The 27,148-nt window shown below is 46.8% G+C and overlaps 1 protein-coding gene across 5 annotated transcripts in view; it reads right to left on the reverse strand.

Moving 5' to 3' along the window:
• Positions 1-2,887: 2,887 nt before the first annotated feature.
• The window catches only part of g6pd (glucose-6-phosphate dehydrogenase), a 59,830-nt gene continuing 35,569 nt past the window's right edge, over positions 2,888-27,148 (reverse strand). For all 5 annotated transcript variants that reach the window (XM_063035430.1, XM_063035431.1, XM_063035428.1 and 2 more), the window contains 8 exons: positions 22,952-23,110; positions 14,595-14,720; positions 13,573-13,666; positions 8,797-8,983; positions 8,278-8,513; positions 7,374-7,450; positions 5,996-6,088; positions 2,888-4,724 (listed from right to left, as the gene is read on the reverse strand). In XM_063035430.1, the coding sequence (XP_062891500.1) occupies positions 4,634-4,724; positions 5,996-6,088; positions 7,374-7,450; positions 8,278-8,513; positions 8,797-8,983; positions 13,573-13,666; positions 14,595-14,720; positions 22,952-23,110 (1,063 nt within the window). In that variant the 3' untranslated portion in view covers positions 2,888-4,633. The remainder of the gene's footprint in view (positions 4,725-5,995; positions 6,089-7,373; positions 7,451-8,277; positions 8,514-8,796; positions 8,984-13,572; positions 13,667-14,594; positions 14,721-22,951; positions 23,111-27,148) is intronic.

Consider the following 27,148-nt stretch of genomic DNA (forward strand, 5'->3'; position numbering starts at 1 on the left):
CTCACAAAGTACTGCTATGAGAAGTTTGCAAAGAGGAGGGAGAGAAAGGTTTGAAACAGAAGAAACCTAGTGATAAAGATATCACTGTTTGGACTCTCTTCCAAGTAGCCCATAAGGGTGAGTTTGATTCCATTTGAATACCAAAGTGTGATTGTCACATAGCTAATCCACAGGAGTGTGTTCTCTGGTGAAGGGAAAAACTTTGATAATACCACATATGTATTTACCCTTCTCTGTGTGTGGTAGTTCACTGAAGAAGGCACACCTGTGGCAAATCACTGTTGGAGTTATTTCGTATGTCGTGGAACTGGATAAATGGCTATCACGTTGTGTGTGATTGGGGTAACCTTGTGGAATCTACCGGTGTGTCTACCCTTGTCTGGGTGGTGGTTCCCTTGAAGATGGTCCCCTTTGTGATAAGCTACTGTTGGTGATACTTCATGTGAGGATTCGGAGGACAACGGGAAGATCGACGACACCTGTTTATTTTTCTCCTATCGCGGATTTCACCTTGGATTACAAATATCTCCCTCATAACAACAATAACAACTCTGTGTATTTGAACTGAACTGAATTTTCTTACATACCATCGTAAGACTATAACTCTTGCCACCTGAGCTGGAATAAGTTTGGGAACTTTATCTATACACCTTTATATGCAAAACACTGCTAACTTTTGGTCACCTGGTTAAGATACTATATTTAGTAGTTACTAATAAAGATAGTGGATTTTAACATCAAAACCAGACTGTAGGTGTATTCTATTGCTGCTGATACTTTTAGTGTCACGTTGGTAACCGGTACTTCCCCCAGTGTTGCTTGTACGTAACAGTACGTTCTCCGAGGACCATGTCAGTTTTTTCCTGGTGCTCTTGTCTTCCCCCACGTTCTGAAGACCTGCAGGTTAGGGTGAGTAAAGTTGTGGGTATGACACAGTGGTAACACTTGCGGGCTGCCCCCGGCTCCATCCTCGGACTGTGGGGGATGTTGACTCAAATGATGCATTTCACTTGCATGGCTCAATGCTCACAGATAAATTAGACTAATCTTTCTCTACTTAAGGCAAAGAGTCCACGACCCCCTTGCTTAATGCTATTGCTCCATTTTTTAAATAAAAATCAGAATGTGAACCCCTGATTTTAAGGGGAAACTGAGGAGGCAACGTCTTCATTCAGAGCGTGGTACAAGTGTGTAAGAACTGCCAGTGGAATTAGTGGGTTCGAATTTGACTCCAGCGCGTAAGCGAAATTCTATAGACTTGCTAAGTTTACCAGCAGGATAAAAGACTCTCAGGGTTGTATGTTGTGACATGTACATACTCTGCTAATAAATTGTACTTTGAACTTTGAAACTTGGACAGCTAGGCTCTGGGTGAAGGTTATATGTCTGTCATGTGGGGTGTGGCTTATTTGACGGTGAAAAGCTCCTTCCACCGTATCGGTCGCTCCTGGTGGCATGAACATCGATTTCTTAATCTTCCGGTAATGCCCCCCTCCCCACCTCGCTAATTCACATTCCCTTTTCCCTCTCTTACCTTATGTCCTTACCTGCCCATCACCTCCCTCTGGTGCCTCTCCCTTCCATGGTTTTCTGTCCTCGCCTATCAGATTCCCCCTTCTCCAGCCCTTTAGCAGGTTGTTGAATATCTAGTTTGTAGTTTGTGGAACTTGTTCCTCTCCATCCTGTTGACCAGAGAGAACTACCGTCTGCAAATCAGTGAATTCAAATGAATCAAGGACAATGGAAGGAGACAATTCCATTGCCTTTCCTCTTGCTATGAGGGAGGAAATGGTAGCTGCCATTTTATAAAGAGACTGCTTCCTCTCCATTTTGTGACTCAGTCGCTTGGCTTGATCAGTGTTTTGAAGTCGACACAATTATACCTCGGGTAATCTGCTGAACTAGGGATCATTTACCAAATAAGTTATTTGTGGAGTCTTCTTCGGTTGGATATATACGCAGATTTCTGACTGTTTGGGGTCTGAATCTGTCATGCGTGAGTCAAGCCGGTTGCTGATTGAGAACGAAGGGCCGTAAGTTACCAATTGTCACTTGCAGGGCAATAAATGGACGCTGGCCTCGAGCAGAGCCAATAATAAAAAGGTGTTAAAGGTCAGACACTTGACCTACAGGCAATGGCACTGGAATGCAATATCTGAATTGGTAAGAAATAAATATAAAAGCAGACACTTCAAGTGTGCTGTTGGTGGTAACTCTGTAGGAGGCCAACTATCGTGGATGTGAGGTGCCCCGTGAAAACGTGGAGATTCGAAACGAGGGACATGTGGTCAGCAACATGGTCAGTTTCCTGTTCTTTGATTGGTCAGGAAAACTTAGTAGGCGAGCAGAGAGTTATTTGTTTGTGTAAATTCACGTGTTGTTCTGTTGAGATTATAAAGGTACCGATCAGTAAATTCAGATTCTCTCTGTGCCTCCCTGATCGTTACTACAAGATTGCGCATCGGGTGGCAACTCTGCCATTCCCTCAGCATTTCTCTGTTTTTTTTTACAGGACCAAGTTGCTAGTTCGATGATCAAGCCAGCACGGATGGAAAGCGTGCAAGGAGCCAGCCGGGTTCAAACCCAGGACCATTCGCCTCGATGTCCGGTGCTGGGGCCACTATACCACCAGCCGAGTTGGTGTAACCTTGGGGAGGGGAGGGACTTAAATGTTTAGTCCAATATTTTACTGTTTGTAAATAGATGGTTGACATGCTTATTCACAGACAATGTTTTCTGCCTCGCTCACCAAACCTGTGAACCTGCTACCACAGTACAATGGTACAGACTAGATGGCCCGAAGGGCAGTAACACTCATGCGCGCACACACACACACCAACCATGTCACCTGCACACAGCCCATCGATGCACTCTGTAAACAACACCTTTAAGAAAAAGCACAAATAACTAACAGGTTTTTACTAAATAAACTGAAATATACAACAGCAATTACAAAAATGATCCCGATCCAAACTGTGACCCTCCCTTCGATCTCTCTCTTCCCCCTTCAACCAGCAAAATGACTCATTACATCAGACCCACAATAACTAATGAAGCACAAGTCAGTTGGGGCTCTCTCTCTCTCTCTTTAGAGTACGAATTAGCTGGAGAAGAGGGGAGTGCAAGTCACATTTCAATCCTCCTCAGTGCATACAAGAGTATGCAGCTTAAAGACAGTTGGTATTAAGACTGAAGTGTGGGAAGTAGGAATGTTTAGAGTACACTCAGGCACAAAGCTTTGAGGGCAGGTAACGGTGATGTACGTGGTTCAGCCGCAAAGCGAGTTGCCTCTGTCCGTGAACCATGTCTCAGCCGGGAGGCAAGAAGGTGCAGCCGAGTCCCGCGGCCTGACTGGTCCCCCTCAAGTACCAGGTTCTGGGGGATATAAAATGGGCTCCTTCTTCATCCAAACTGGAACCTCGCCTCAGGCTGAGGAGGCAAAATGACACCAGAGGAGACGGGGGCAACGAGGGAGGGGCTGCGGCAAAGGCGATTCGATACTGAAGGGTTTCTCCCACATTGTATCGGTTAAAAAGTTTTCCTTCTTCAGCATTTTAATAAAGTTGTTAATAAGCAGTCTTTATAAAATTCTAATTTACTAGTTTTTAAAACCTTTAAAATGTATACTGCCTCCGGAGAAAAGGACAAAAACAGAGTGAGGTTCCCTTCACACTGTCCCACCACAAACTTCCAAGGTCAGACATAGAATGAAGTACCCTTTCCCTCTGTGAAATTCCCATCACAAAATCCCATGGTCAGACACAGAGTGAAGCTCCCTCCTCACTGTCCCATCACACAACCCCGGGGTCAGACAGAGGGTGAATCTCCCTCTACACCGTCCCATCACACACTCCCGGGGTCAGACACAGAGTGAAACTCCCTCCACACTGTCCCATCACATACTCCCAGGGTCAGACACAGAGTGAAGCTCCCTCCTCACTGTCCCATCACACACTCCCGGGGTCAGACACAGAGTGAAGCTCCCTCCACACCGTCCCATCACACACTCCCGGGGTCAGACACAGAGTGAAACTCCCTCCACACTGTCCCATCACATACTCCCACTGTCCCATCACACACTCCCAGTATATCTGTCTCCACCGGAACCCCGAACACGTTCTGTGCAGGGTGACCAGGAAGTGCAGTGATTTCTGGACGAGGAGGGTGAGAGGGAGGGAGTGTCCTCGTGAGTTCTTTCACACCGACAAGCCACAGCAGTGAAGAGACCCTGAAAACAACCCACCCAGCCAGCAGCACAGGCAATCCGTGAAGTTTCACCACCCTCTTAAGCAAGCAACGACAAGACAGCAATAACTTAAGCTCTAGCACTCTCTGTGGATACAAGTAACGAAAGGAGACAGTACATTCATCAGGGTCGAAGGGCAACGCTGGCTTTGTGAGTGACAGAGTTTTGTCCTGACGCTCCGTACATTCCGGCCGGAATCATTCTGAGAGAGGTCCTCTGTTCTTCCAGGAGGTGCGATGGAACTGGTGTGGGGAGGGGTGGGAGGTAGTGGTGTGGAGGTTGTGGAAGGGTAGAGTGTCAGTGGTGGGTGGGTGGGTGGGGGTGTGTGTGTGTCACGCTCTGTCTCCATCCACTCCCCCTCTCTCCATTTCCACCCGGCCGCCGGGCTCACAGTCTGTTGGGGCTCACCCACTTGTAGGTGCCCTCGTAACGAAAGCCCACCTTCTTCATCATCTCATCGGCCTCTGGGGGTCCGCGGCTGGTGAGGAGGGAGGAGAGAGAGGTGTTGGTGTTACTGACCAGTGCTGAGACTGGGGAGGCAATGCAGGAGAGCAGGAACTCTAGCTGATAATTCCCCCCCCCAATTGAGGGTGACTGGGCAGTGATGAAGAGCAGGAACCCTGGCTGCTTCTTTCCCTCCTCACTCTTTTCCTACTCTCTCTCTCCGCTCCATCTCCCTCTCTGTCTCTCACCCGTCTCTCTCTGACCACAGGGAAACTGGGCAGTGATGGGGAGCAGGAACCCTATTTGATTTCCTCCCATATCTATCTGTAGCTCATCCTCTAACCCCGGGGTGACTGGGCAGTGACAGGGAGCATAAACCCCGGCTAATTCCCCTTCTCTCTCTAACCCCGGGGTGACTGAGCAGGGAACCCTGGCTAATTCTCTCTCTCTCTAACCCTGGGGTGACCGGGCTGTGACAGGGAGCATAAACCCTGGCTGATTCCCCCTCTCTCTCTAACCCCGGGGTGACTGGGCAGGGAACCCTGCCTAATTCTCTCTCTCTCTCTAACCCTGGGGTGACCGGGCTGTGACGGGGTGCAGGAACTCTGGCCAATTCCCTCTCTCTCTAACCCCGGGGTGACTGGGCGGTGACGGGGAGCATAAACCCTGGCTAATTCCCCCCCTCTCTCTAACCCCGGGGTGACTGGGCAGTGACGGGGAGCATAAACCCTGGCTAATTTCCCTTCTCTCTCTAACCCCGGGGTGACTGGGCAGGGAACCCTGGCTAATTCCCCCTCTCTCTCTAACCCTGGGGTGACCGGGCTGTGAGGGGGTGCAGGAACCCTGGCTAATTCCCCCTCTCTCTCTAACCCTGGGGTGACTGTGCGGTGATGGAGTGCAGGAACCCTGGTTGATCCCCCCTCTCTCTCTAACCCTGGGGTGACCGGGCTGTGATGGGGTGCATAAACCCTGGCTAATTTCCCTTCTCTCTCTAACCCCGGGGTGACTAGGCAGTGACAGGGTGCTTAAACCCTGGCTAATTCCCTCTCTCTCTAACCCCGGGGTGACTGGGTGGTGACAGGGAGCATAAACCCTGGCTAATTCCCTCTCTCTCTAACCCCGGGGTGACTGGGCAGTGACGGGTTGCAGGAACCCTGGCTGATCCCCCCTCTCTCTCTAACCCTGGGGTGACTGTGCGGTGATGGGGTGCAGGAACCCTGGCTGATCCCCACTCTCTCTCTAACCCTGGGGTGACTGGGTGGTGACCGGGGGAGCAGGATGAGAGAGACGTGTGCATTCACATACCTGCCGTACACGTAGGGAACGGGGCGAATTTTGGAAGACTCCAGCTTGTGAAGAAGGGGTGTGAATATTCTCCAGGCTTCTTGGAGCTCGTCACTGAGAGGGAAAAATAAAGGAGAGTCTCTGGTGAACCCAAAACTGCAGCAGAGCAGCACGGTAGTGTAGAGTTAGCACAATGCATTACAGTCCAGGCGACCCAGGTTCAATTCCCGCCGGTGCCTGTGAGGAGATTGTACATTCACCCTGTGGGTTTCCACCGGGGGCTCTGGTTTCCTGGGAGACGTACCAGTTAGTACAGCGGTCCCCAACCAGCGGCCTGCGGACCGGTACCGGGCTGCAGAGCATGTGCTACCTGGCCGCGAGGAAACGATATGAGTCAGCTGCACCTTTCCTCATTCCCTGTCACGCACTGTTGAACTTGAACATAGGGTTGCCAACTGTCCCGTATTTGCTGGGACATCCCGTACATTGGGCTAAATTGGTTTGTCCCATACAGGACCGCCCGTGTCCCGTATTTCCCCCGCTAAGGTAGAGCGTTCCTATGAAACCTTTCGTGCTGAAATGGCGTAAAGCGAAGAAGCAATTATCATTAATTTATATGGGGAAAAGTTTTGAGCGTTTCCAGACCCAAAAACAACCTACCAAATCATACCAAATAACACATAAAACCTAAAATAACACTAACATATAGTAAAAGCAGGAATGATATGATAAATACACAGCCTATATAACGTAGAAGTAATCTATGTACAGTATAGTCAGGAAGATTACGCCAAAACCAATTTGTGTAAAAAAAATCAGGACGTACACACATGCGCACGTCACATATGCGCACATCACTCACGCATGCGCACACAGGTGCCCGCGCAAGGCTTCATGGTCATGGCAGTCCTTCACAAGTGTCCAATATTTGACTGCTACTTTTGTCCCTAATTTGGGAGTGAGAAAGTTGGCAACCCTAACTGTAAAAGACATGTTGAGGTGAGTTTAACCCCACTTGAACACCATCCCCCCACGGTCGGCCAGCCCGCAAGAATATTGTCGATATTAAACCAGTCCGCGGTGCAAAACAGGTTGGGCGCCCTGAGTTAGTAGGTTACCGGGTCAGTATCGACTGTCCCATGATCAGGTTAGGGTAATTTTGGGGGATTGCTGGGGCACGCGGCTGGAAAGGCCTGTTCCACACTGTATCTCAGTAAATAAACGGCAACGTATTGCCGGGTGAAACTGTGACAGTGTGCACGTGCATCAGTGAACACGCATGTGCGTTGGTACGTGTGGACGCGCAGATACGCGCTGGCGCGCCGTGACCTCCTGGTGCAGGATGAGTGGGAACACCGTACAGGGTGCAGTACTGAACAGACGCGCCCTCTGTACAAACCTCCGGACAAAGTGCATTTGACTGCCACAGAACACATCCAGAATCAGGCGCTCGTAGGCATCAGGCAGCTTCACATCCTGGGAGAGAAATCAGCCGTTAAAGACCACTCAGGGGAAACCAGGGATCTGCAGAACTGGCCGAATCCCTCACACCGTCCCTCAGTGTCCCCTCTCCCCAGCACCCTCTGTCACTGACTGAATCCCTATTAATGTTAATCTAGCTCCCTCACACCATCCCTCAGTAACCCCTCTCCCCCAGCGTCCTGTGTCACTGACTGTATCCCCACTGACGTTAATCCACCTCCCTCACACCGTCCCTCAGTATCCCCTCACCCCCAGCGTCCTGTGTCACTGACTGTATCCCCACTGACATTAATCCAGCTCCCTCACACCGTAGCCTCAGTAACCCCTCTCCCCCAGCGTCCTGTGTCACTGACTGTATCCCCACTGACGTTAATCCCGATCCCTCAAACACTCCCTCAGTGACCCCTCTCCCTCAGCGTCCTGTGTCACTGACAGTATCCCCACTGACGTTAATCCAGCTCCCTCACACCGTCCCTCAGTGACCCCTCTCCCCCAGCGTCCTGTGTCACTGACTGTATCCCCACTGACGTTAATCCAGCTCCCTCACACCGTCCCTCAGTAACCTCTCTCCCTCAGCGTCCTGTGTCACTGACAGTATCCCCACTGACGTTAATCCCGATCCCTCAAACACTCCCTCAGTGACCCCTCTCCCTCAGCGTCCTGTGTCACTGACAGTATCCCCACGACGTTAATTCAGCAACCTCACACTGTCCCTCAGTGACCCCTCTCCCCCAGCGTCCTGTGTCACTGACAGTATCCCCACTGACGTTAATCCAGCTCCCTCACTTCTCTGACCCCAGGGCGACCGAGCGCTTCCCGACCTTGTAGCGGCTGCCATAGGTGAGGTCCAGCTCGGTCTCCTCAGGGTTGAAGAACATTCCGGGCTTCTTGGTCATCAGTTTGGTGTAGATGGCCTCGTTGGGCTGGACGCGGATGACCAGCTCGTTGCGTTTGGACTGTTGCTGGAAGATATCGCCCGGCACATCCCGGAACTGGAGGCGAACCTCTGCCTTCCTCTCGTTCAGCGCCTTCCCGCAGCGCATCACGAAGGGGACTCCTGCAGTGTAGGGCTGGGGTCAGACCGGTGTCCGTTCTGAACAGCTCCCCACCCGTGTCCACAGTTCCCTCGTCAGAACAGTGCGGCGCTCAAGACACAGGGAGGGGGGAGGGAGGAGGGAGGGAGCCGAGAGGTGGCTGGGGGGGTGGGCCTGGCGCTCGTCACTCACTGGCGAGGGGCAGGGGCAGGAGCAGAGAGGGGGCAATCGGTGGGGACTGAAGGAACTTGAATGGGACCTTAGATGGGACGGGGACGGGTGGGTCACTGGGGGCTAAGAACTCACCATCCCAACGCTCGTTCTGGATGTAGAGCACCACGGTGGCAAAGGTGGGCGTGGTGGAGCCCACTGGCACGGTGGGGTCATCGAGGTAACCCTTCTTTGCCTCACCCTCTCCGTTAGGATTCCCCACGTACTGCCCGACCACCACGTTTTCCATCTGGATCTCCGAGATGTTCTTAAGTACCTTCACCTGGAACAGAGTTCTGGGGTGAAACTCCCTCCACACCGTCCCATCACACACTCCCGGGGTCAGACACAGAGTGAAGCTCCCTCCACACCGTCCCATCACACACTCCTGGGGTCCGACACAGAGTGACGCTCTCCACACCGTCCCATCACACACTCCCGGGGTCAGACACAGAGTGAAGCTCCCTCCACACTGTTCCATCACACACTCCCGGGGTCAGACAGAGTGAATCTCCCTCCACACCGTCCCATCACACACTCCCGGGGTCAGACACAGAGTGAAGCTCCCTCCACACCGTCCCATCACATACTCCCGGGGTCAGACACAGAGTGAAGCTCCCTCCACACCGTCCTATCACACACTCCCGGGGTCAGACACAGAGTGAAGCTCCCTCCACACCGTCCCATCACACACTCCCGGGGTCAGACACAGAGTGAAACTCATTCCACACCGTCCCATCACACACTCCCGGGGTCAGACACAGAGTGAAACTCCCTCCACACCGTCCCATCACACACTCCTGGGGTCACACACTAGTTGTTCATTTGTACCATGTTAGCATTTAGTTGGGGTGAGCAGGAGGGTGATGGTTGGGAGGATGTTGCGACAGAAAACGGCAGCCCAGTGTACTAAACGAGAACAGGGCAGTTAAAACGAAAAAAATAAATCTTCTCTTTGTTGTTCAAATGTTATCAGTGTTAGCAGAGGTTTGTTTCCTAGTTAGGATCTCACCGGCATTCCATAAGGGCAAGCCTTACGAAAGCTGCAAAATTTAAATAGGGATATGGACTCAGGATACCGAGCTTGGACCTTGGGATTCCACTGTCTCTTTCGGGAACAGTGAGAGACCAGGATGGGAATTTCGGTGATTGACTTGAACAAAGATGATGGTGTGACTACACTAATAAATGCAGGTCTCCGTTTCTCTAAAGGAAGAAAAGGATCGGATTTATGAGGCATTTACACAGACAAAATTTCTGGATGTACAGTCGCAAGTTTAAATCCAAAATGGAACTTCCTGGCGCTGTATTAGCTTTTAAATTGTTGGATACTGCGTGTCTAGACAGAGAGGACAGACAGCTGGCATTAACTGAATACACAGAACTTACATTTGCATCTTTGGAATTGGCTGTGAAGAAGATTTTTTGAAGAAGCTGTCGGGGCAACAGTCAGAATTAGTCTGAGCTGGGAAATGACATACTTCACTGAGCAGAAACGAGACAGCAGCCAGTGTAGCTCCCAGAGTGACCAGATGGGGGCGCCATCACCTGGCACAAATCCACTAAACAAGTACGGCAGGAGATTAAAACGTGCTGTTTGTCACAGCACTTACCAATGATTCCTAAGGTTGTCATAGCCAGGGTGGTAGTGAGGATAAGCTCCCACTACCTATAAAGTGCTCCAAATGGCGTGCGACTTCAACAGCCTCTGACAACCAAGTCCAACTCTTGGCCTTCATGTGTGGCTGAGCTACTAGGACTGGTGGAATTGTTTCTACTGACAAGAGAAGGGGCAAAGGCAGACCACGGGCGCCTCAAAGCCAGATGCTTCGGGTAGGTGGGGGCCCGCCTAGGAGAAGGAAAACTCTGATTTTAAACCTCCGCTGCCTTGCGGCCACACCCACCCATGGGAAAGGCTTCGGGAGTAAACCCCGAGGAGGAAATCCGGAGCCGGGGTCCCTTAGGCAGTTTGATGTTGTTTACAACTTCACTCTGGCAACCTCTGTGACGACACTGGTGCCAAGCTGTATGGGTGCTCGCCCTTCCCTTGGACTACATCACCTGCTCTGTGGGTTGGGACACGGATGGAGGAAGGCTTTCACTGAAGCAGAGTTCTCAGCGAGAATTCGAAGGGCTCTGAGGACACAGCTCCAGCCTACAGGTGAGAAATATGGGACAGGGGACCAAGCGTGTTACAAAAGAGCAGACTGTACAGAGTGGAAAGGTCCTGGAGTTGTCATCGATCGCGATATTCGTAAAACATGGAGGTACGTATGTGAGAGTGCATCATTCCAGACTACGTACAGCACAAACTGAAGACCATCAGAACTCCGTAGAGAGCGACACAAAACAAAAACGAAAAGCACTAACCTGGCACACGGTCACGTAGCACAGACAGGGATATGGAGAGTGCAGCTGAGGACCCAACATTGGCACAGACAGTGCTGAAGAGAATGCAGTTGAAAACTCAGCAGACTTGCTTGAACAAGTACACAGACAACACGGAAGTTTCAGTCTTAAAATAATCTTAAAATCTTTAAAAAAAAATCTATGAGATTTGTAGACCAATACAAAGCTGAAGTCTTAGGACGAGCCGGCAAAGCCACTGGGAGAATTAAAAGTCGGTACAACTTGAATTGACTAGAACCAGCCACGGTCACTGGTACTGCAGGATCAGTCGATATGCCATGTGTAGACAGACTTCATATTGAACCAAGTATAGATCAGGCGGGACCAGCGGAGAAATAACAACATGAAGATGTTACAGTTACTAATGAGCTGTCATCTGAATCTGAAAAACAGGATGAAAGTAGATGAAGAAATAATGGAGTGTTTGAGGAAGTTTGAGACATTGGCCCAGAGACAATGTCTACAAGATGGGTGCGCACCAAAGAGAGACCTCGACAGGAATGACACCAAAAGCACGCCTCGTGGCTGGAGGATTTGAGGAACTGAACATAAAGAAACTCCACAAAGACTCACCAACATGTACATCAGAGTCTCTGCCTATTTCTCTCAGTATTATGTCAAAAGCATTGGCGACCCACGGCATGGACATAAGATCCGCATTCTCACAGGGAATTGAGCGGCCAAGTGACACTTACATTAAATCCCTCCGCCCCCCCCTTCCTCCTCCCCCCTGCTCCTGAAGCCAGAAGTGAAGGAGCAATGTGGAAATTCAGGAAGTGTGTGTATGGTCCAGCAGATGCATCACTCTACTGGTATAAAAAGATCAAGGAAGTAATGTTGAGAACAGATGGAAAGACGTCACCAGTGGATCCAGCCGTTTTGTTACTGGAGTATTTGCCAGTCACGTAGATGACTTCACATGGGGGAGGCCACAGCATCATCCCTCAGCTAACATCGGCCTTTTGGGTTGGGTGCGAGGAAGATGATAGATGCTGCTCAGTTGAGATAGACATCCTTGCTGTTGACGGAACAGTACAACTGCAGCAAGAAAGCCCCATCAGGAATCTTCAGACAATCCGCATGGAATCCTCACGGGCCCCACAGCAGGACGCACCCCTCCGAGAAGCAGAGCACCTGAGGCCAAAGGGAGGTCTGGCTCCACGGGCGGCAAGGCACAGCAGACCAGACGTCATGTTGGATGCCTGCAACTTGGGTGTCCAGCACCAAGAAATGCCACAGTGCAGACTTTACGTGAGGCAAACAAGACAGCGCGCAGAATTCAGTCTGAAAAAGTAGTCTTGAAGTTTCAACAGCTTGGAAAAGTTAGCTCACTGAGGCTCGTTGTCTTGAGTGATGCCCCACTTGGAAATCTCCCCGATGGACAGACTCAAGGGGAACATTTATTGCACTGATGGGAGAAGAGGGAAGATTTTCACTTCTCTGTTGGCAATCAGAAAGGATCGAAGACTCATACCAACTACGCTGGCGAGAGAAACCCTTGCAACGACTGAATGCCTTCTATTTGGCCACACACTGCTCTGAGCTTGTCCACGGTGACCCAGAGAGGAACACTCGACAAATAACTTGTGTTACAGACTGCTACTCTCTGGTTGATGCCATCAAATCCAGCAAGCCAGTTACAGAGAAAAGGCTTCGTCTAGAGATAAGCAGCATCAAGGACCTCGTCCTGGAAAATCCATCGGGTGCTGTGGTCCACTAGCAAAGGACCCAGTAGCTGAGTGTCTGACAAAGAATGGAGCACCATCTCCTGTGCTGTTAAAGGCCCTTAGAGAAGGCATTTGGTAGCTTAAGAACTGTATCAACATCAAGGGTTGTTCTGTTAATTTGGACAATGTAAGCAGTCAGGGCACTTTCCCTGTTCTGGGCACAGGCACAACGGTGATGGTTGGGAGGACGATGGGACAGAAAATGGCAGCCTGGTGAACTAAGCGAGAATGGGGAAAAGTAAAGTTGCTAAAATAAAATAAAATGTTTAAACATAATCACAGATGCATACTGATATTCCCTACACACCATCCCATCTCACACTCCCGGGGTCAGACACAGAGTGAAACTCCCTCCACACCGTCCCATCACACACTCCCGGGGTCAGACACAGGGTGAAACTCCCTCCACACCGTCCCATCACACACTCCCGGGGTCAGACACAGGGTGAAACTCCCTCCACACCGTCCCATCACACACTCCCGGGGTCAGACACAGGGTGAAACTCCCTCCACACCGTCCCACCACACACTCCAGGGGTCAGACACAGAGTGAAGCTCCCTCCACGCCGTCACATCACACACTCCTGGGGTCAGACACAGAGTGAAACTCCCTCCACACCGTCCCATCACACACTCCCGGGGTCAGACACAGAGTGAAGCTCCCTCCACACCGTCCCATCACACACTCCCAGGTTGAAGACTGGGTCAGACATGGGGGTGGGTGGACAGGACCTACCTTCTCATCGCGGACATCATCAGAGTTGGTGGAGGCCGGCTTCTCCATGGCAACCAGACACAGCATCTGCATCATGTGATTCTGCATCACGTCCCTGGGTTGAGGGGGGAGAGAGAGTCGAGGCGGTGAGGTGGGGCTGGGCCCGTGGGGACGCGCAACACCTCTGCCTCCTTAACACCCACCCCACGATACTGCCAGAGCCCTCCCCGCACTCACGCACCAGGCTGAGGAAAGAGACCAAAGGAGACGGGGGTGGGTGTAGTGAGATATAGGGAGAGGGGAGGAGAAGTGGGACGGAGGGCGAGGCGGGGGGGGGGGAGCAGGCGGGGTGACAGAAAATGAGAGAGAGGGAGATTGAGACACACAGAGAGATTGAGAGAGACAGAGAGAATGAGATAGAGAGAGAGAGATACAGAGAGGCAGACAGACAGTAACAGAGAGACACACACACACAGGGAGTGACGCAGAAAGGGAGACAGAGGAAGCAACAGAATACGTCTCGTTCACATTTAATTCTCATTCAACCACGCATGAAAATCCACGAATACAGCCAAACAAAACACATTCCTCAAAGGAAAAAGTAAAGCACAGTACCAACAGTCACACAGCACAGCATTAAACATACAGTCAGACACAAATATTTATATCGCACACGGCCTGTAAATTGAAGATGCATGGGAGTCACTGGCAAGAGCAAGCAGTTCTCAGCAGTCCACAGATGAACACAATCCAGCTTGTCTGCCACCGAGCAAACACTGGACAACAGACCCCGACGGGAGGGAGCAGCAGCATGTCCCCAGAGAGAGAGCGAGAGAGTGTCAGAGGTTTGGAACCAGACAGGAGCAGAGGGTGGTGGTGTCCGAGTGGGTGAAGTGTGCTGACCTTTCCCCTCTCCACAGTCCCTGCCCACCGAGTCGAGTTCTCCTGGGCACCCACCGTGTTGGGGGCTGTGTGACCCGCCAGTCGCTCCCGTGCCCACCCCCCCCAGAAGGGGTGTGGTTTCTCCCTCTGCCAGCCCTTACCGGATGATCCCAAACTCGTCAAAGTAGCCCCCTCTGCCTTCCGTCCCGAACGGCTCCTTGAAGGTCAGCACGACGGAGGCGATGTTGTCCCTGTTCCACACAGGTCCGAAGATCCGGTTGGCGAACCTGGCGAGATAGCGCAGGGTGGGAGGTGGCGGTTAGTGTCTGGGAACGCAGAGGCCAGGCCGAGCTTGACAACCCCCCACTTCGTTCCAACACCCCCCACACCACCAAGCTTCCGGCGCACTCTAGCACTGTCTGGTCCTGCCCCAATACTCTCACCTGCAGCAGGGATACGCTGGGCGACGTTATCATTTTGCTCCTTCCTCACCTTAGAGTTTAACACCTACTAGCCCCCCTGCCAGGCAAAATACCCGGCCATTCCCACCCACCCCTGGATAGGGCCAGGTTCGCGGGAGCACTGAATATGACCTCCCTCCCACCCCTCAGCACTTCAAGTGACACCGATGTGGGGAGGGTGGAGAGATTCAATTTGCTCGGTTTTAAATATCAGCAGTCAGCAACCACTCGGCCTGGTTGGCGCCAGAAGCGTGTCAAAGCTCGCGGGCTGACCCCACCCCCCCTCCCCAGCACATCCTCGGACTGCGTCGGTCGTCGGCCGCAAACGGGGCAGGTCCCCGTTATGTCTGGAATTACGATCGACACACAGAGCTGACGCCACGGAGGAACCGAGGCATGCACGAGGTGGACGCAAGCACCCGAGGGTGGGCAGGCCCTGAACCGGTGGCATAGGGGCGGGAAGGGAGGGGTTCAAACGGGACCCGAGGGGCAACTTTCTCCACACAGAGGGTGGTGAGTGTACGGAATGAGCTGCTGGGGGAGGTGGTTTGAGGCAGGGATGATATATCATTTCAGAAGCTCTTGGTTAGGGGCAGGGCATGGAGGGATATCGCCCGAGCCCAGGTAGCTGAGTGGGCACCGCGGTCAGCACGGTCTGCTTGTGCCGAAGGGTCTGTAGCCAAGCCGTATTGCTGTAGCACTCTATGACAGAATAATACTTTGCACAGTACAGTCCCTTGGCCCACGGTGTGGTGCTGATCTTTTAACCCACTTAAGATCAATCTAACCCTCCCCTCCCACAGAGCCCTCCATTTTTACTTTATTTACAATTTTCAGTTTTACAAAGACAAGATAAATAAAAGATGTACAAAACAATACAAAGGGAATACAGCTCCAGGTGGAGCACAGACAAAACAAATCAAGAACAAAAAAAGAACCAAAAAGGCTGCCAGACAATGGACAAGATTACATAAATAAACTTCCAGATAAAGAGCTGACAGAATAGTGACATCACGGAGGCAATGTAAAGTAAAATGAATAAAGGAATCCGGTTAGGCAGAACATCTACTCATGAGACTAGACAGGTCAAGGTCACTATGTACGAGAGGTAATACGACACTGAGCCAGTAAGGGTCCCCATATTCTCTCAAATGTATTCTGTGTATTGGGTTTGTGCAGACGCAGTCTTTCCATTTGTATAATAGACAACATCTCCTTCAGCCAGTGTGCGAGGGTGGGTGGAGTAGCAGACTTCCAGGTCAGAAGAATAAGTTTCTTAGCCACCACCATTCCGAAATACAGAGCACTCTGCATGTCATGCGGCAACTCCAGAGTCTTTGCAGAGCATCCAAAGATTGGGCTGAATGTCTCTGGAATAGACCTTTGAGAGCCACTCAAAAATTGCAGTCCAAAAGTTGTATAATGCAGGGCAAAACCAGAAAAGATGTGCTAGTGAGGCCTCAGCAGAGTGGCACTTGTCACATTCAGGAGACACAGATGGGAAGGTGCGGGTCGGTTTTTTTTTGAATAATGCAATCTATGCATCACCTTGATTAAGCTGTAGCGTGAATTAATAGAACAACAGTAAACCCGGGACATTGCCTCCTCCCAAAGTTCCGCTGATATCTCTGAGTTCAAGTCCCTGGCCCAGGCTTCCCCAATAAAATCTGTAGAAACCAAAGGAGTAAAGCAATTCACAAATTTTGATATTAACTGTTTGGAGTCTGGAGGGAGCAAGAGGTTTTCAAGAAAGGGATGCGTGGTGGAAGTAGTCTCCAAGTGTGGGCACTTTTCCTTAACGTAGTGCCTGACTTGGAGATGGCGAAAAAATGTGAATTTGGAAGGTTGAACTTAGTGCCTAATTGTGTGAATGATGCAAATTGGCCGTCGATGTACAGATCTAAGAAAGTTTTGATACCCCTCTCTCTCCAGACTGCAAACACCCCGTCTAATTATCCGGACTTGAATGAATGATTTTGACAAGTGGAAGCGTGTATGGAAACACTGGGAGTTCGGTGAGCCACTTTTATCTGGTTTAATATTCATAAAGAATTCTTTAAGGTGAAGTTTTGTTGGATTAGCTTGTCTGCTGAGGCATAAGTGGAAAGCAGAACAGGAAGTGAAGAATATTTAACAACAGAGGCTTCCAGCTGCAGCCATAAAAGTTTTTCCTGGGTCCCAGCACCTCCACATTTCCAGTACGTAAGAGCCCTGGAGTTAGCTGCCCGGTAGTAATGTTTGAAAATTGGCAGACCAAGACCGCCCTTCCTAAGAGGTTTGTGTAGGTGAGCCTTAAATATCCTGTGTGATTTGTAGCCCCACACAAAGGGCAATATGATAGAGTCAAGGTTCTTGAAAAAGGATGCATTTAAATATATAGGCAGGTTTTGAAAAAGATATAGAAAGCTGGCTAGGCTCAACATTTTGATCGCATTTACCTATCCAATCATGGATAAGGGCAGTTTCCTCCAGGACTCGATATTTGTTCTGCGTTTTTCTAATGATTTTATAAAATTAAATTTGAAAAGATGCTTTGGGTTCTTAGTCCGTTTAATCCCAAAGTAGGTGAAACAGTCCTTCTCTACTCTAAAAAGCAACTTTTTCAGGAAGTCTTCAGCAAATTGATCCACTAAGGGCATGAATTTGCTCTTTCCCCAATTTATGGTACAGCCAAAAATACTCCCGAAGGGATTTATATATTCTAGTATGATGGGAATAGAGACCACTGGGTCGGCTAAACAGACAAGAAGGTCCTCCGCGTACAGAATCACACGGGTCTCAATATTGCCCAACTTAATACCTGTGTGGCCCCTAATGCCAATTGCCAGGAGGTCCAGCGCTGTGTTAAACAGCAGGGGGGACAATGGGTCCCCTTGGCGAACACCACATTGCAGAGAGAACGGACTGGATTTATCCCCATTTGTGAGAATGAAGGATTTTGGATCAGTATATAATATTTTGACCCATTCTATAAAAGTGTCGCCGAATCCGAACTATTAGATAGGGCCACTCTATCATATCGAATGCCTTGTGGGCATCCAGAGACAGTATAGCAGCTCTATCATCTTTCCCATAATCGGCATACAAAACATTGAGAATTTTGCGGACATTACAGAAGGAGTACTTGCCCGGGATGAATCCCGTTTGGTCCAGGTGAAGGATATTTGCTACGTGCTTACCGAGCCGATGTGCTAACGCTTTTGTAATTATTTTCAGATCATAATTTAGTAGTGCAATGGGCCCTATAGCTTCCAAGGTCCGTTTCGTCTTTATCTTTTTTTAATAAAACACAGATACTTGCTTCACTGAGAGAGGGGTGGGAGCCGCTTGTTTTTAAAGGTATCCCGAACCATTCTCAGCAAAGTCGGTGTAAGGACATCTCGGAAGGCTTTGCAGAACCCTGGCCGGAACCCATCCGGCCCAGCCACCTTACCGGTGGGAAATGCTTCGATGGCATCCTGTAACTCAGATAGTGAAAAATCCAAATCCAAATTCTCCCTGAAAGCTGCATCCAATTGTGGGAAGTGGAGCAGATCAAAAAACTTATCAAAATCTTCCTGTGTAGCTATTGATTTGGAGGTGTAAATTTCTGAATAGAACTCACTAAATCATTTGTTAATATTCGTAAGCATCAGGGCAGATTTGGATTTTATTTTGTAAATGGATCGTTTTGCTCGTTCTCCTTTCAACTGCCTTGCCAATAACTTCTGTGTTTTGTCACCAAACTCAAAGTGCCACTGATCAGTTGAAGTAGTATGTTGCCAATTTGTTCCCCTAGAATGGAGTTGTATTCGTATTTTAATTTGAGAATGATATTATAATCTGATTGGAGCAAGGCGTTTTTGTAAGCCTGTTCAGCCGCTAGTCATTCTTCCTCAATCACTTCCAATCGACCTCGCTTAGCCCTTTTCAGTGTGGCTTCATAAGAAATAATTTGTCCTCTGATATACACTTTAAGTGTTTCCCACAGTGTTGAGTCATTCACCTCGCCGTTGTCATTGGTCTCAAGGAACTGCGAGATGTGCGTCGTAATGTATTCTTTAAATGCCTGATCCTTGAGCAAGAAGGCATTAAAGCGCCGGTTATAGGGAGGGACAGTTGAAGATTGAGATTGAGAGGACTATGGTCGGATATTATTATGCTGTGATATTTGATGTGGTCAATATTAGAGATTAATCTGGAGTCGACTAAAGAATAATCGATCCGTGTATATGATCTGTGTACATGGGAATAAAAGGAATAATCACGGTCAGATGGGTGTTGTAGTCTCCAAATATCCACCACCTTCTTCGACTTCATCAAATTGTTAAGAGTTTGCACAGCAAGAATATTGGGTGGGAGGGGGCAGAGGACAGCCTATCTAAATACGGGTCCAGGTAGTAATTAAAGTCACCCCCGATCAATATGTGGCTTGAATCGTTATCTGGGATCAAGTTATGGAAAAAACCTGGATCGTCCGAGTTCGGTCTGTAAACGTTTACCAGTGTAATGGGAAGTAAATTGATATGCCCAGTTAAAATTATAAACCTACCATTTGGATCAATTGTGGATGAATGAAAACAAAAAGGCACAGTCTTACGGAAGAGAATGGCAACGCCTCTGGCTTTGGATGTGAAAGGTGCCTGATAGACCTGTGAAGTCCAATTAGCCCTGAGACTCCTATGCTGAGTGGCTTTAACGTGGGTTTCTTGTAAGAATACAATGTCAGATTTCAATGGCTTCAAATGTGCGAAAACTTTACCTCGCTTTAATGGGTGACCGAAACCGCGCACATTCCAAGAGACCAAGGATAAGGAGTCAAGAGTATTATTCATTTGTGGTACCTTTTGCATTGTAATGAAATACAAACTTAACATTCAGTCTAGCAGCCAACAAAAACCAACAAAAAATAAGATGAACAGTTAACAAATATGTGAACAAAACCCCCACCCATTGCTTCCCCAAACGAAGCAGAGTTGCCCTCATCCTAATCTGGGACTGCCGGACAAAAGCGGAGAAAAACACCTCCAACTAACAGCCCCTCATTAGCACACATAATAAAGAACAAATTGAGGATAGAATAAAGAACTGCCATGATTAAAGTCTGCTCACAGCACGTTTAGACTCTCTTTATTTATGTTGTGAAAAATAGCCTTTCAAAGTTTTTGGTCTACAAAAGTCTTGGCTTCATCCGGGATGCTGAATTCTTTTACTTGCCCTTGGTGATGAACATGGAGCCTGGCCGGGAATCATAGCGAATGCCGGACCTCCTTCTCCCTCAGCAGTTGCAGCACCTCACGGAAACTCCGCCTTGCTCCATAGGCGGGAGGAGAAGAGAAGCAACGCGCCGTGCGTGCGCAGCCCTCCGATGAAAAATGATATCGTATCTGTTAAATAGGGGCCATGGACAATCCTGATTTGATGAAGATGGACGTGAAAGCACAGAGGAACATCAGGGAAAATTTCTGAAACGCTCGTTCGCTGCTGTCGTTACTGCGTGGCCGGGAATCCTTCGGAGGGTGGGCCTCAAAATCCCCGGCTTTGCCTGCTGTTGGCGACCGAGAAGGGGGTTGAATCGTTCGGATAGTGATGGCGCTCAGTACTCGGTGTCCGAGAGCTGAACAGAGCTCGAAGTTTTCGGATGACTCAGAAGCGGACCGTGGTCGGGTATGGCAGGGAGAGTTTTTCTTCCTTCTCCCATCTGCGTGAGATGTGGGACATTTGAGTGACTTTGAACTTTTACTGTGCTCATAGACTTCTTCATCAAGTTATGGTATTGTTGCACTGTTGTAACTATATGTTATAATTATGTGGTTTTGTCAGTTTTTTCAGTCTTGGTCTGTCCTGTGTTTTGTGATATCACACCAGAGGAAATATTGTATCATTTCTTAATGCATGCATTACTAAATGACAATAAAAGAGGACTGCGTGTCTTCATAATCTAATAACCTCCGCGGTGTGTTCAGGGAAGATTAAGATTCAAAGACCTCCGTAATCCATCGAGAGTTGCCTCCCGAGCCGCAGAGTCTTTTCTTTCTCCAGTGCGAAATGCACCCGTGCAATTACGTGCGGGGCCTTGAGCCTTCCGGTGGTCTGGGCTTTTGTGTGCGGTGCGCTCCATCGATAACGACTGGCTTGGTGAAGTTGTCATCCCCCAGCAGATTGGGGATCAGGTTAGTGACAAATTCAGTCGGCCTCCCTTTCTCCTTGCCTTCTGGGACGCCAACAATCTTTATGTTATTGCGTCTGGATCTCTCTTCCAGATCTGAAAGCCTAGGCCGCAGCCTTTCATCTTCTTGCTGCGGCTCAGCGACTGAAGTTTCCACGGTGTGGATTCGCTGCTCGTGGCCGGCGGTCTGATTTTCGGTGCTCGACAGTCTCTCAGTGAGCGCTTGCCGGGCGGACAACAGACTCTGGAAACTGTGCTCAAACTTGTCAAACCGCTCATTGAAGGATTGCAAGAGTTTGTTTGAAATTTTCTGTCAAATAAGAGGAAGCTCGTCTTCCTCTTCGGCTGACGACATGCCTGGAGGGTTCTTGCTAGCTTGGTACCGGCTAACGTTCGCTGCAGCATCGGCTAGCAGGCGAGCGGCTCCCTTTCCACCTCATGCTGTTTTACTGGACACGTTCATGTTACACTTTTTGGTGGCGTAAAAGAGAAACAAACAACGGAGATCTTGCAACAAAAAATTGAGAGTCAAGTGTTCAAAAAGGCAGTTTTAACTCGTGAAGTTTGGTGTGCCATGAGGAGCTCCAAAATACACACCTATACTGCACTCATCTCACTAGCACCCCCCCTCCATTTTTATTTCATCCATGTGCTTACCTAAGACATTTATTAAATATCCTCTACCACCTCACAAGCAGGTCGTTGCAGGCACCACTCACTGGGTGAAGAACTTATCTGTATACGTTTCTCCACTTGATAAAGTTTAAGTGAAAGGGAGATTCTCAAGATTCCTGTAAACAATGGATTCAGTACTGACTATGTCTGTGACTGCAGTGTGTTTGAATAATATCTCAAAGCTGCCTTCTTTGGAGCAAGATAATTAAAGTTTGCCGAGATCCACATCAGGTGTCTCTGGGCTTTTCACACCTTTTCATTTTGACAAAAAGCAGAACCTGATGGAAATTAGACAGAACAATCCTTTCTTAATTAAAGCATAAATTTGACGGATGTTCTTATCTTTGTAATTAAGTTGTGGCTCCAGAAAACCAGGTAGGACATTCTTTTCTCTGATTAAGATGGCTTGAATGTCTAACAAATTGATTGTACTTTTGTATCAATAGTCCACTGACTTGGCTGGAATGGTTATCAAACTGATTGTGCTTTTGTATCGGTGGCCTTATAACTTCTGACAATTCTGACATCGGGCAGTGAACTTGTAGAACCGCCGGGGAGATGAGAAAGGGTCTCTCCCTGATGTCGGGTCCAAGTTCACTCCCCGGCTGAGCTCGAAGAAATAAACGGGTGAAAAGATCAGTAACGATCTTCTTCTGCTGTCGTTATTTGATCTAGCAAAGTTACGTTTACACACTCACCTTAAAATTACGCCCTGGGAAAAAGTTTCTTATTATCAAGTCACCTCTCTTCGTCCTTCACTCCAGAGGCAAAAGCTCTAACTCACTTAAGCTATAAGGCACGCTCTCTATTCCAGGCAGCAACCTGGTGAATCTCCTCTGCACCATCTCTAAAGTTATCACATCCTTCCTATAAAGAGGTAACCCGAACTGAACACAACACTCCAACTGTGGTCGGACCAGGGCTTTATAGAGCTGCAACGTTACCTCAAGGCTCTTGAACTCAATCCCCTGACTAATGAAGGCCAACGCACTGTACTCCTTCTTAAGAACACCCTCTCAACTTGCCCGGCAACATTGAGGGATCTGTGGACGTGAACACCAAGATCCCTCAGTTCCTCCACGCTGCTAAGAATCCTGTCAGGAACCCTGCACTCTTCCAAAATAAATCACTTCGCACTTCCTCAAGTAGAACCAATTCACCCCACCAAGCCCCGGTGCCTCAGGTAGGCTGCCACCCTCGGTGTCCGGTGACGCCGAGCACGGCCGCCACTCACCTGATGACCATCAGGTTCTGCACCATCTCCTTGCCCAGGTAGTGATCAATGCGGTAGATTTGCTCCTCCTTGAAGAGGGAAGAGAGGTGGGCAGCCAGCTTGTTCGAGCTCTCCAAGTCCTTCCCAAACGGCTTCTCCACGATCACACGGTTCCAGCCCCTGTTGAAATTAAAAATTATAGTCACAGAGGACCACAGCACAGAAACCGGCTCTTCAGCCCATCTAACCCATGCTGACCTTCTCTTTCTTTCTTTTTAAATCTTTTTATTGAATAAGTATACAAAAGGGTAAGCCATATAGGCACTAATACACTGTTAGAATATAATAAAATTACAGGAAATATTAATACAGAAAAAAAAGTGATACAAACAATGTAATTTAAACATAACATACTAAGGTAGCATAATAGTATACTAATTTATATATATATCAATAGAGAAAAGGAAAAAAAAAACCCAAAAAAACCCACCGTGCAACTAAACTAAAAGCAAAGCAATGGGCTAACTTGGAACCAAATAGAGTTAAAAAACTTAAAATCACGTCCTCAAACCCGACCTCCATTAAAAACAGTAAACAAAAACAAGAAGGGTATATAAATATGGAGCAAAAAAAGAGAAGAAAAAAAATTACATTAAATGAAAATATTGTATAAAAGATCTCCAGGTCTGTTCAAATTTAAGTGAGGAATCATAAAGATTGCTTCTAATTTTCTCCAAATTCAAGCATAATATCGTCTGAGAAAACCAAAAAAAGGTGGTTGGAGCGTTAAGCTCTTTCCAATGTTGTAAGATACATCTTTTCGCCATTGAAGTAAGAAACGCAATCATTCTACGGGCTGAAGGAGAAAAATTACTGGAAATTTTAGGTAGCCCAAAGATAGCAGTAATAGGGTGAGGAGAGATATCTATATTCAATACCTTTGAGATAATATTAAAAATGTCTCTCCAAAAAGTTTCCAGAGTAGGACAAGACCAAAACATATGAGTTAAAGAGGCTATCTGCCCCGGACATCTATCACAAAAAGGATTAATATGAGAATAAAAGCGTGCTAATTTAATTGGACATATGTGCTCTATGAACAACTTTAAATTAAATTAGGGAATGTTTAGCACAGATAGAGGAAGTATTGACTAATTGTAAAATCTGCCCCCAGTCATCCACAGAAATGATAGACCCCAATTCCTGTTCCCAATCTACCCTAATCTTATCAAATGGAGCTTTCCTAAGTTTCATAATAATATTATAAATCATAACCGATGCACCTTTCTGACATGGATTAAGGTTAATTATAGTATCTAAAATGTATGTAGGAGGAAGCATTGGAAAAGAAGAAAGTATAGTACTTAGGAAATTTCTAACTTGTAGATACCTAAAAAAATGTATTCTTGATAAATTATATTTATTAGATAATTGTTCAAAAGACATAAGGGAACCATCTAAAAATAAATCCAAAAACCGTGAAATACCCTTAGTCTTCCAAATTTGAAAAGCACGATCCGTAAAAGAGGGAGGAAAAAATATATTACCTAAAATAGGAATCGCTAGCCCAAATTGGTTAAGATCAAAACATTTTCTGAATTGGAACCAAATACGTAAGGTATATTTAACTATTGGGTTAGATACCTGTTTAAGGCGTTTTAAATCAAAAGGAAGAGAGGAACCTAAAATAGAGCCAAGTGTATAGCCCTGAACAGATTGTAATTCCAATGCTACCCATTTAGGAATGGATAGTATATCCTGGTCAAGTAACCAAAATTTCATATGTCGAATATTGATTGCCCAATAATAGAATCTAAAGTTAGGTAATGCTAAACCTCCATCTCTCTTAGCTTTCTGTAAATGTATTTTACCCAGTTTTGGGTTTTTATTTTGCCAAATAAATGAAGAAATTTTTGAGTCAACTTTATCAAAAAAAGATTTTGGAACAAAAATCGGTAATGCCTGAAATATATATAGAAATTCTGGCAGAAAAAACATCTTAACTGCATTAATACGACCAATCAAAGTTAAATATAAAGGAAACCATTTAGATGAAAGTTGAATAATATGGTCAATTAAGGGTAAAAAGTTAATCTTAAATAAATCTTTGTGTTTACAAGTAATTTTAATCCCAAGATATGAAAAATAATTATTAATCAATTTAAACAGAAAGTTATGATATAAGGGAAGTTGTTTATTAATCGGGAAAAGTTCACTCTTACTAAGATTTAATTTATAACCTGAAAAGAGACTAAATTGTGCTAATAACTCTAAAACAGCAGGGATGGATTTTTGAGGATTAGAAATATATAAAAGTAAGTCATCAGCATAGAGTGTTATTTTATGGGACTTTAAGCCCCGAGTTATCCCAGTAATATTTGGAGATTCTCGAATGGCAATTGCAAGAGGTTCTAATGCAATATCAAAAAATAAAGGACTAAGGGGACAACCTTGTCAAGTACCTCGAAAAAGAGGGAAAAAAGGTGAGCTTAGAGAGTTAGTACGGACCGAGGCCACAGGAGAATGTTGTAACAGTTTGATCCAGGATATAAATTTCGAGCTAAAATTAAACATTTCAAGCACCTTAAATAAGTAAGGCCATTCTACTCTATCAAAAGCTTTCTCAGCATCTAAAGAGATAACACACTCAGGAACATTTTGTGAGGGGGTATAAACAATATTTAACAGTGTGCGAATGTTATATAAAGAGTAACGACCTTTAATAAAACCCGTTTGGTCTTCCGAAATAATAAAAGGAAGTACTTTTTCTAATCTGTTTGCTAATAACTTAGAAAAAATTTTAGAGTCAACATTTAATAAAGATATTGGTCTATAAGATGCACATTGAGCAGGATCTTTATCCTTCTTTAATATTAGAGAGATTGACACTCTATTGAAAGATTCGGGAAGTTTACCAAGTTTTGATGAAGCCTCGAAAACCCGAACCAAGGTGAATGAAGGTGCAAAACATTTATAAAATTCAACGGTAAACCCATCAGGGCCAGGAGCTTTCCCCAAATTCATAGAGAAAATAACATTCTTAATCTCATCAGTGGTAATGGGAGTATCTAGCATAGAAGACATATCCTGTGAAATCTCAGGGAAGTCTAGGTTATCTAAAAAATCATTCATATATTTAGAGTCTCAAGGAGACTCTGATTGATATAAGGAAGAATAAAAATCAAAGAAAGTTTGATTAATCCCCGCATGATCAAGTATCAGTCGGTCATTTTGATTATAAATCTGATTAATTTGAGATTTAGCATAATTAGACTTCAATTGGTTAGCCAACAGTTGGCCAATTTTGTCACTGTGTACATAAAATTCACTTCTTGTTTTCTTTAATTGATTTACAATCGAGGACGAAAGTAATAAACTGTGTTCCATTTGAAGTTCAGTTCTTTGTTTATATAACTCCTCAGAGGGAGCTGTAACATATTTCTTATCAATTTCCTTAACCTTGTCCACAATTACCAACTCCTCCTGCTTCAGCTTCTTCCTCAAAGCAACAGAATACGAGATAATCTGACCACGAAGATAAGCTTTAAAAGTATCCCAAAGAATGTTCACAGAAATATCCTCTGTATAGTTGATTGTAAAAAAAAGATCAATCTGTTCATTCATAAAGTTAACAAAGTCCGAGTCCTGAAGCAACAGCGAATTAAAACGCCATTGTCTATTATTTTGTGTATTGGCCTGAATTTTAATAGAAAGCTTAAGTGGAGCATGATCCGAAATGGTTATAGAATCATAATCACATTTAATCACTGAAGAAATAAGACGAGAGTCAATAAAGAAATAATCAATTCTTGAATAGGAATGGTGAACATGTGAAAAAAAAGAAAAATCTTTTTCCTGAGGATGCAAAAAACGTCAAATGTCCGTCGACCCAGAATCAGAGAGGAATGAATTAATTAAGGTTGCAGATTTATTAGGTAAGGTCCGTAGAGGAGCCAAACGGTCCAAAGCTGGAGATAAACAGGTATTAAGATCTCCACCCCAGATCAATGAAAACTCATTCAAATTCGGGAACTGATTAAATAATGATTCATAAAATTCCGGATAGTCCATATTGGGAGCATAAACATTAACCAAAACTACCTTTTTATTAAATAGTAGACCACTAACCAGTAGAAATCTACCATTCGGATCAGAAATAATATCTTGTTGTATAAAAGTAACTGAGGAGTCTATAAAAATAGAGATGCCTCGAATCTT

This window comes from Mobula hypostoma, chromosome 28, assembly GCF_963921235.1.
Source record: "Mobula hypostoma chromosome 28, sMobHyp1.1, whole genome shotgun sequence".
In the NCBI taxonomy this organism is placed as follows: domain Eukaryota; kingdom Metazoa; phylum Chordata; class Chondrichthyes; order Myliobatiformes; family Myliobatidae; genus Mobula; species Mobula hypostoma.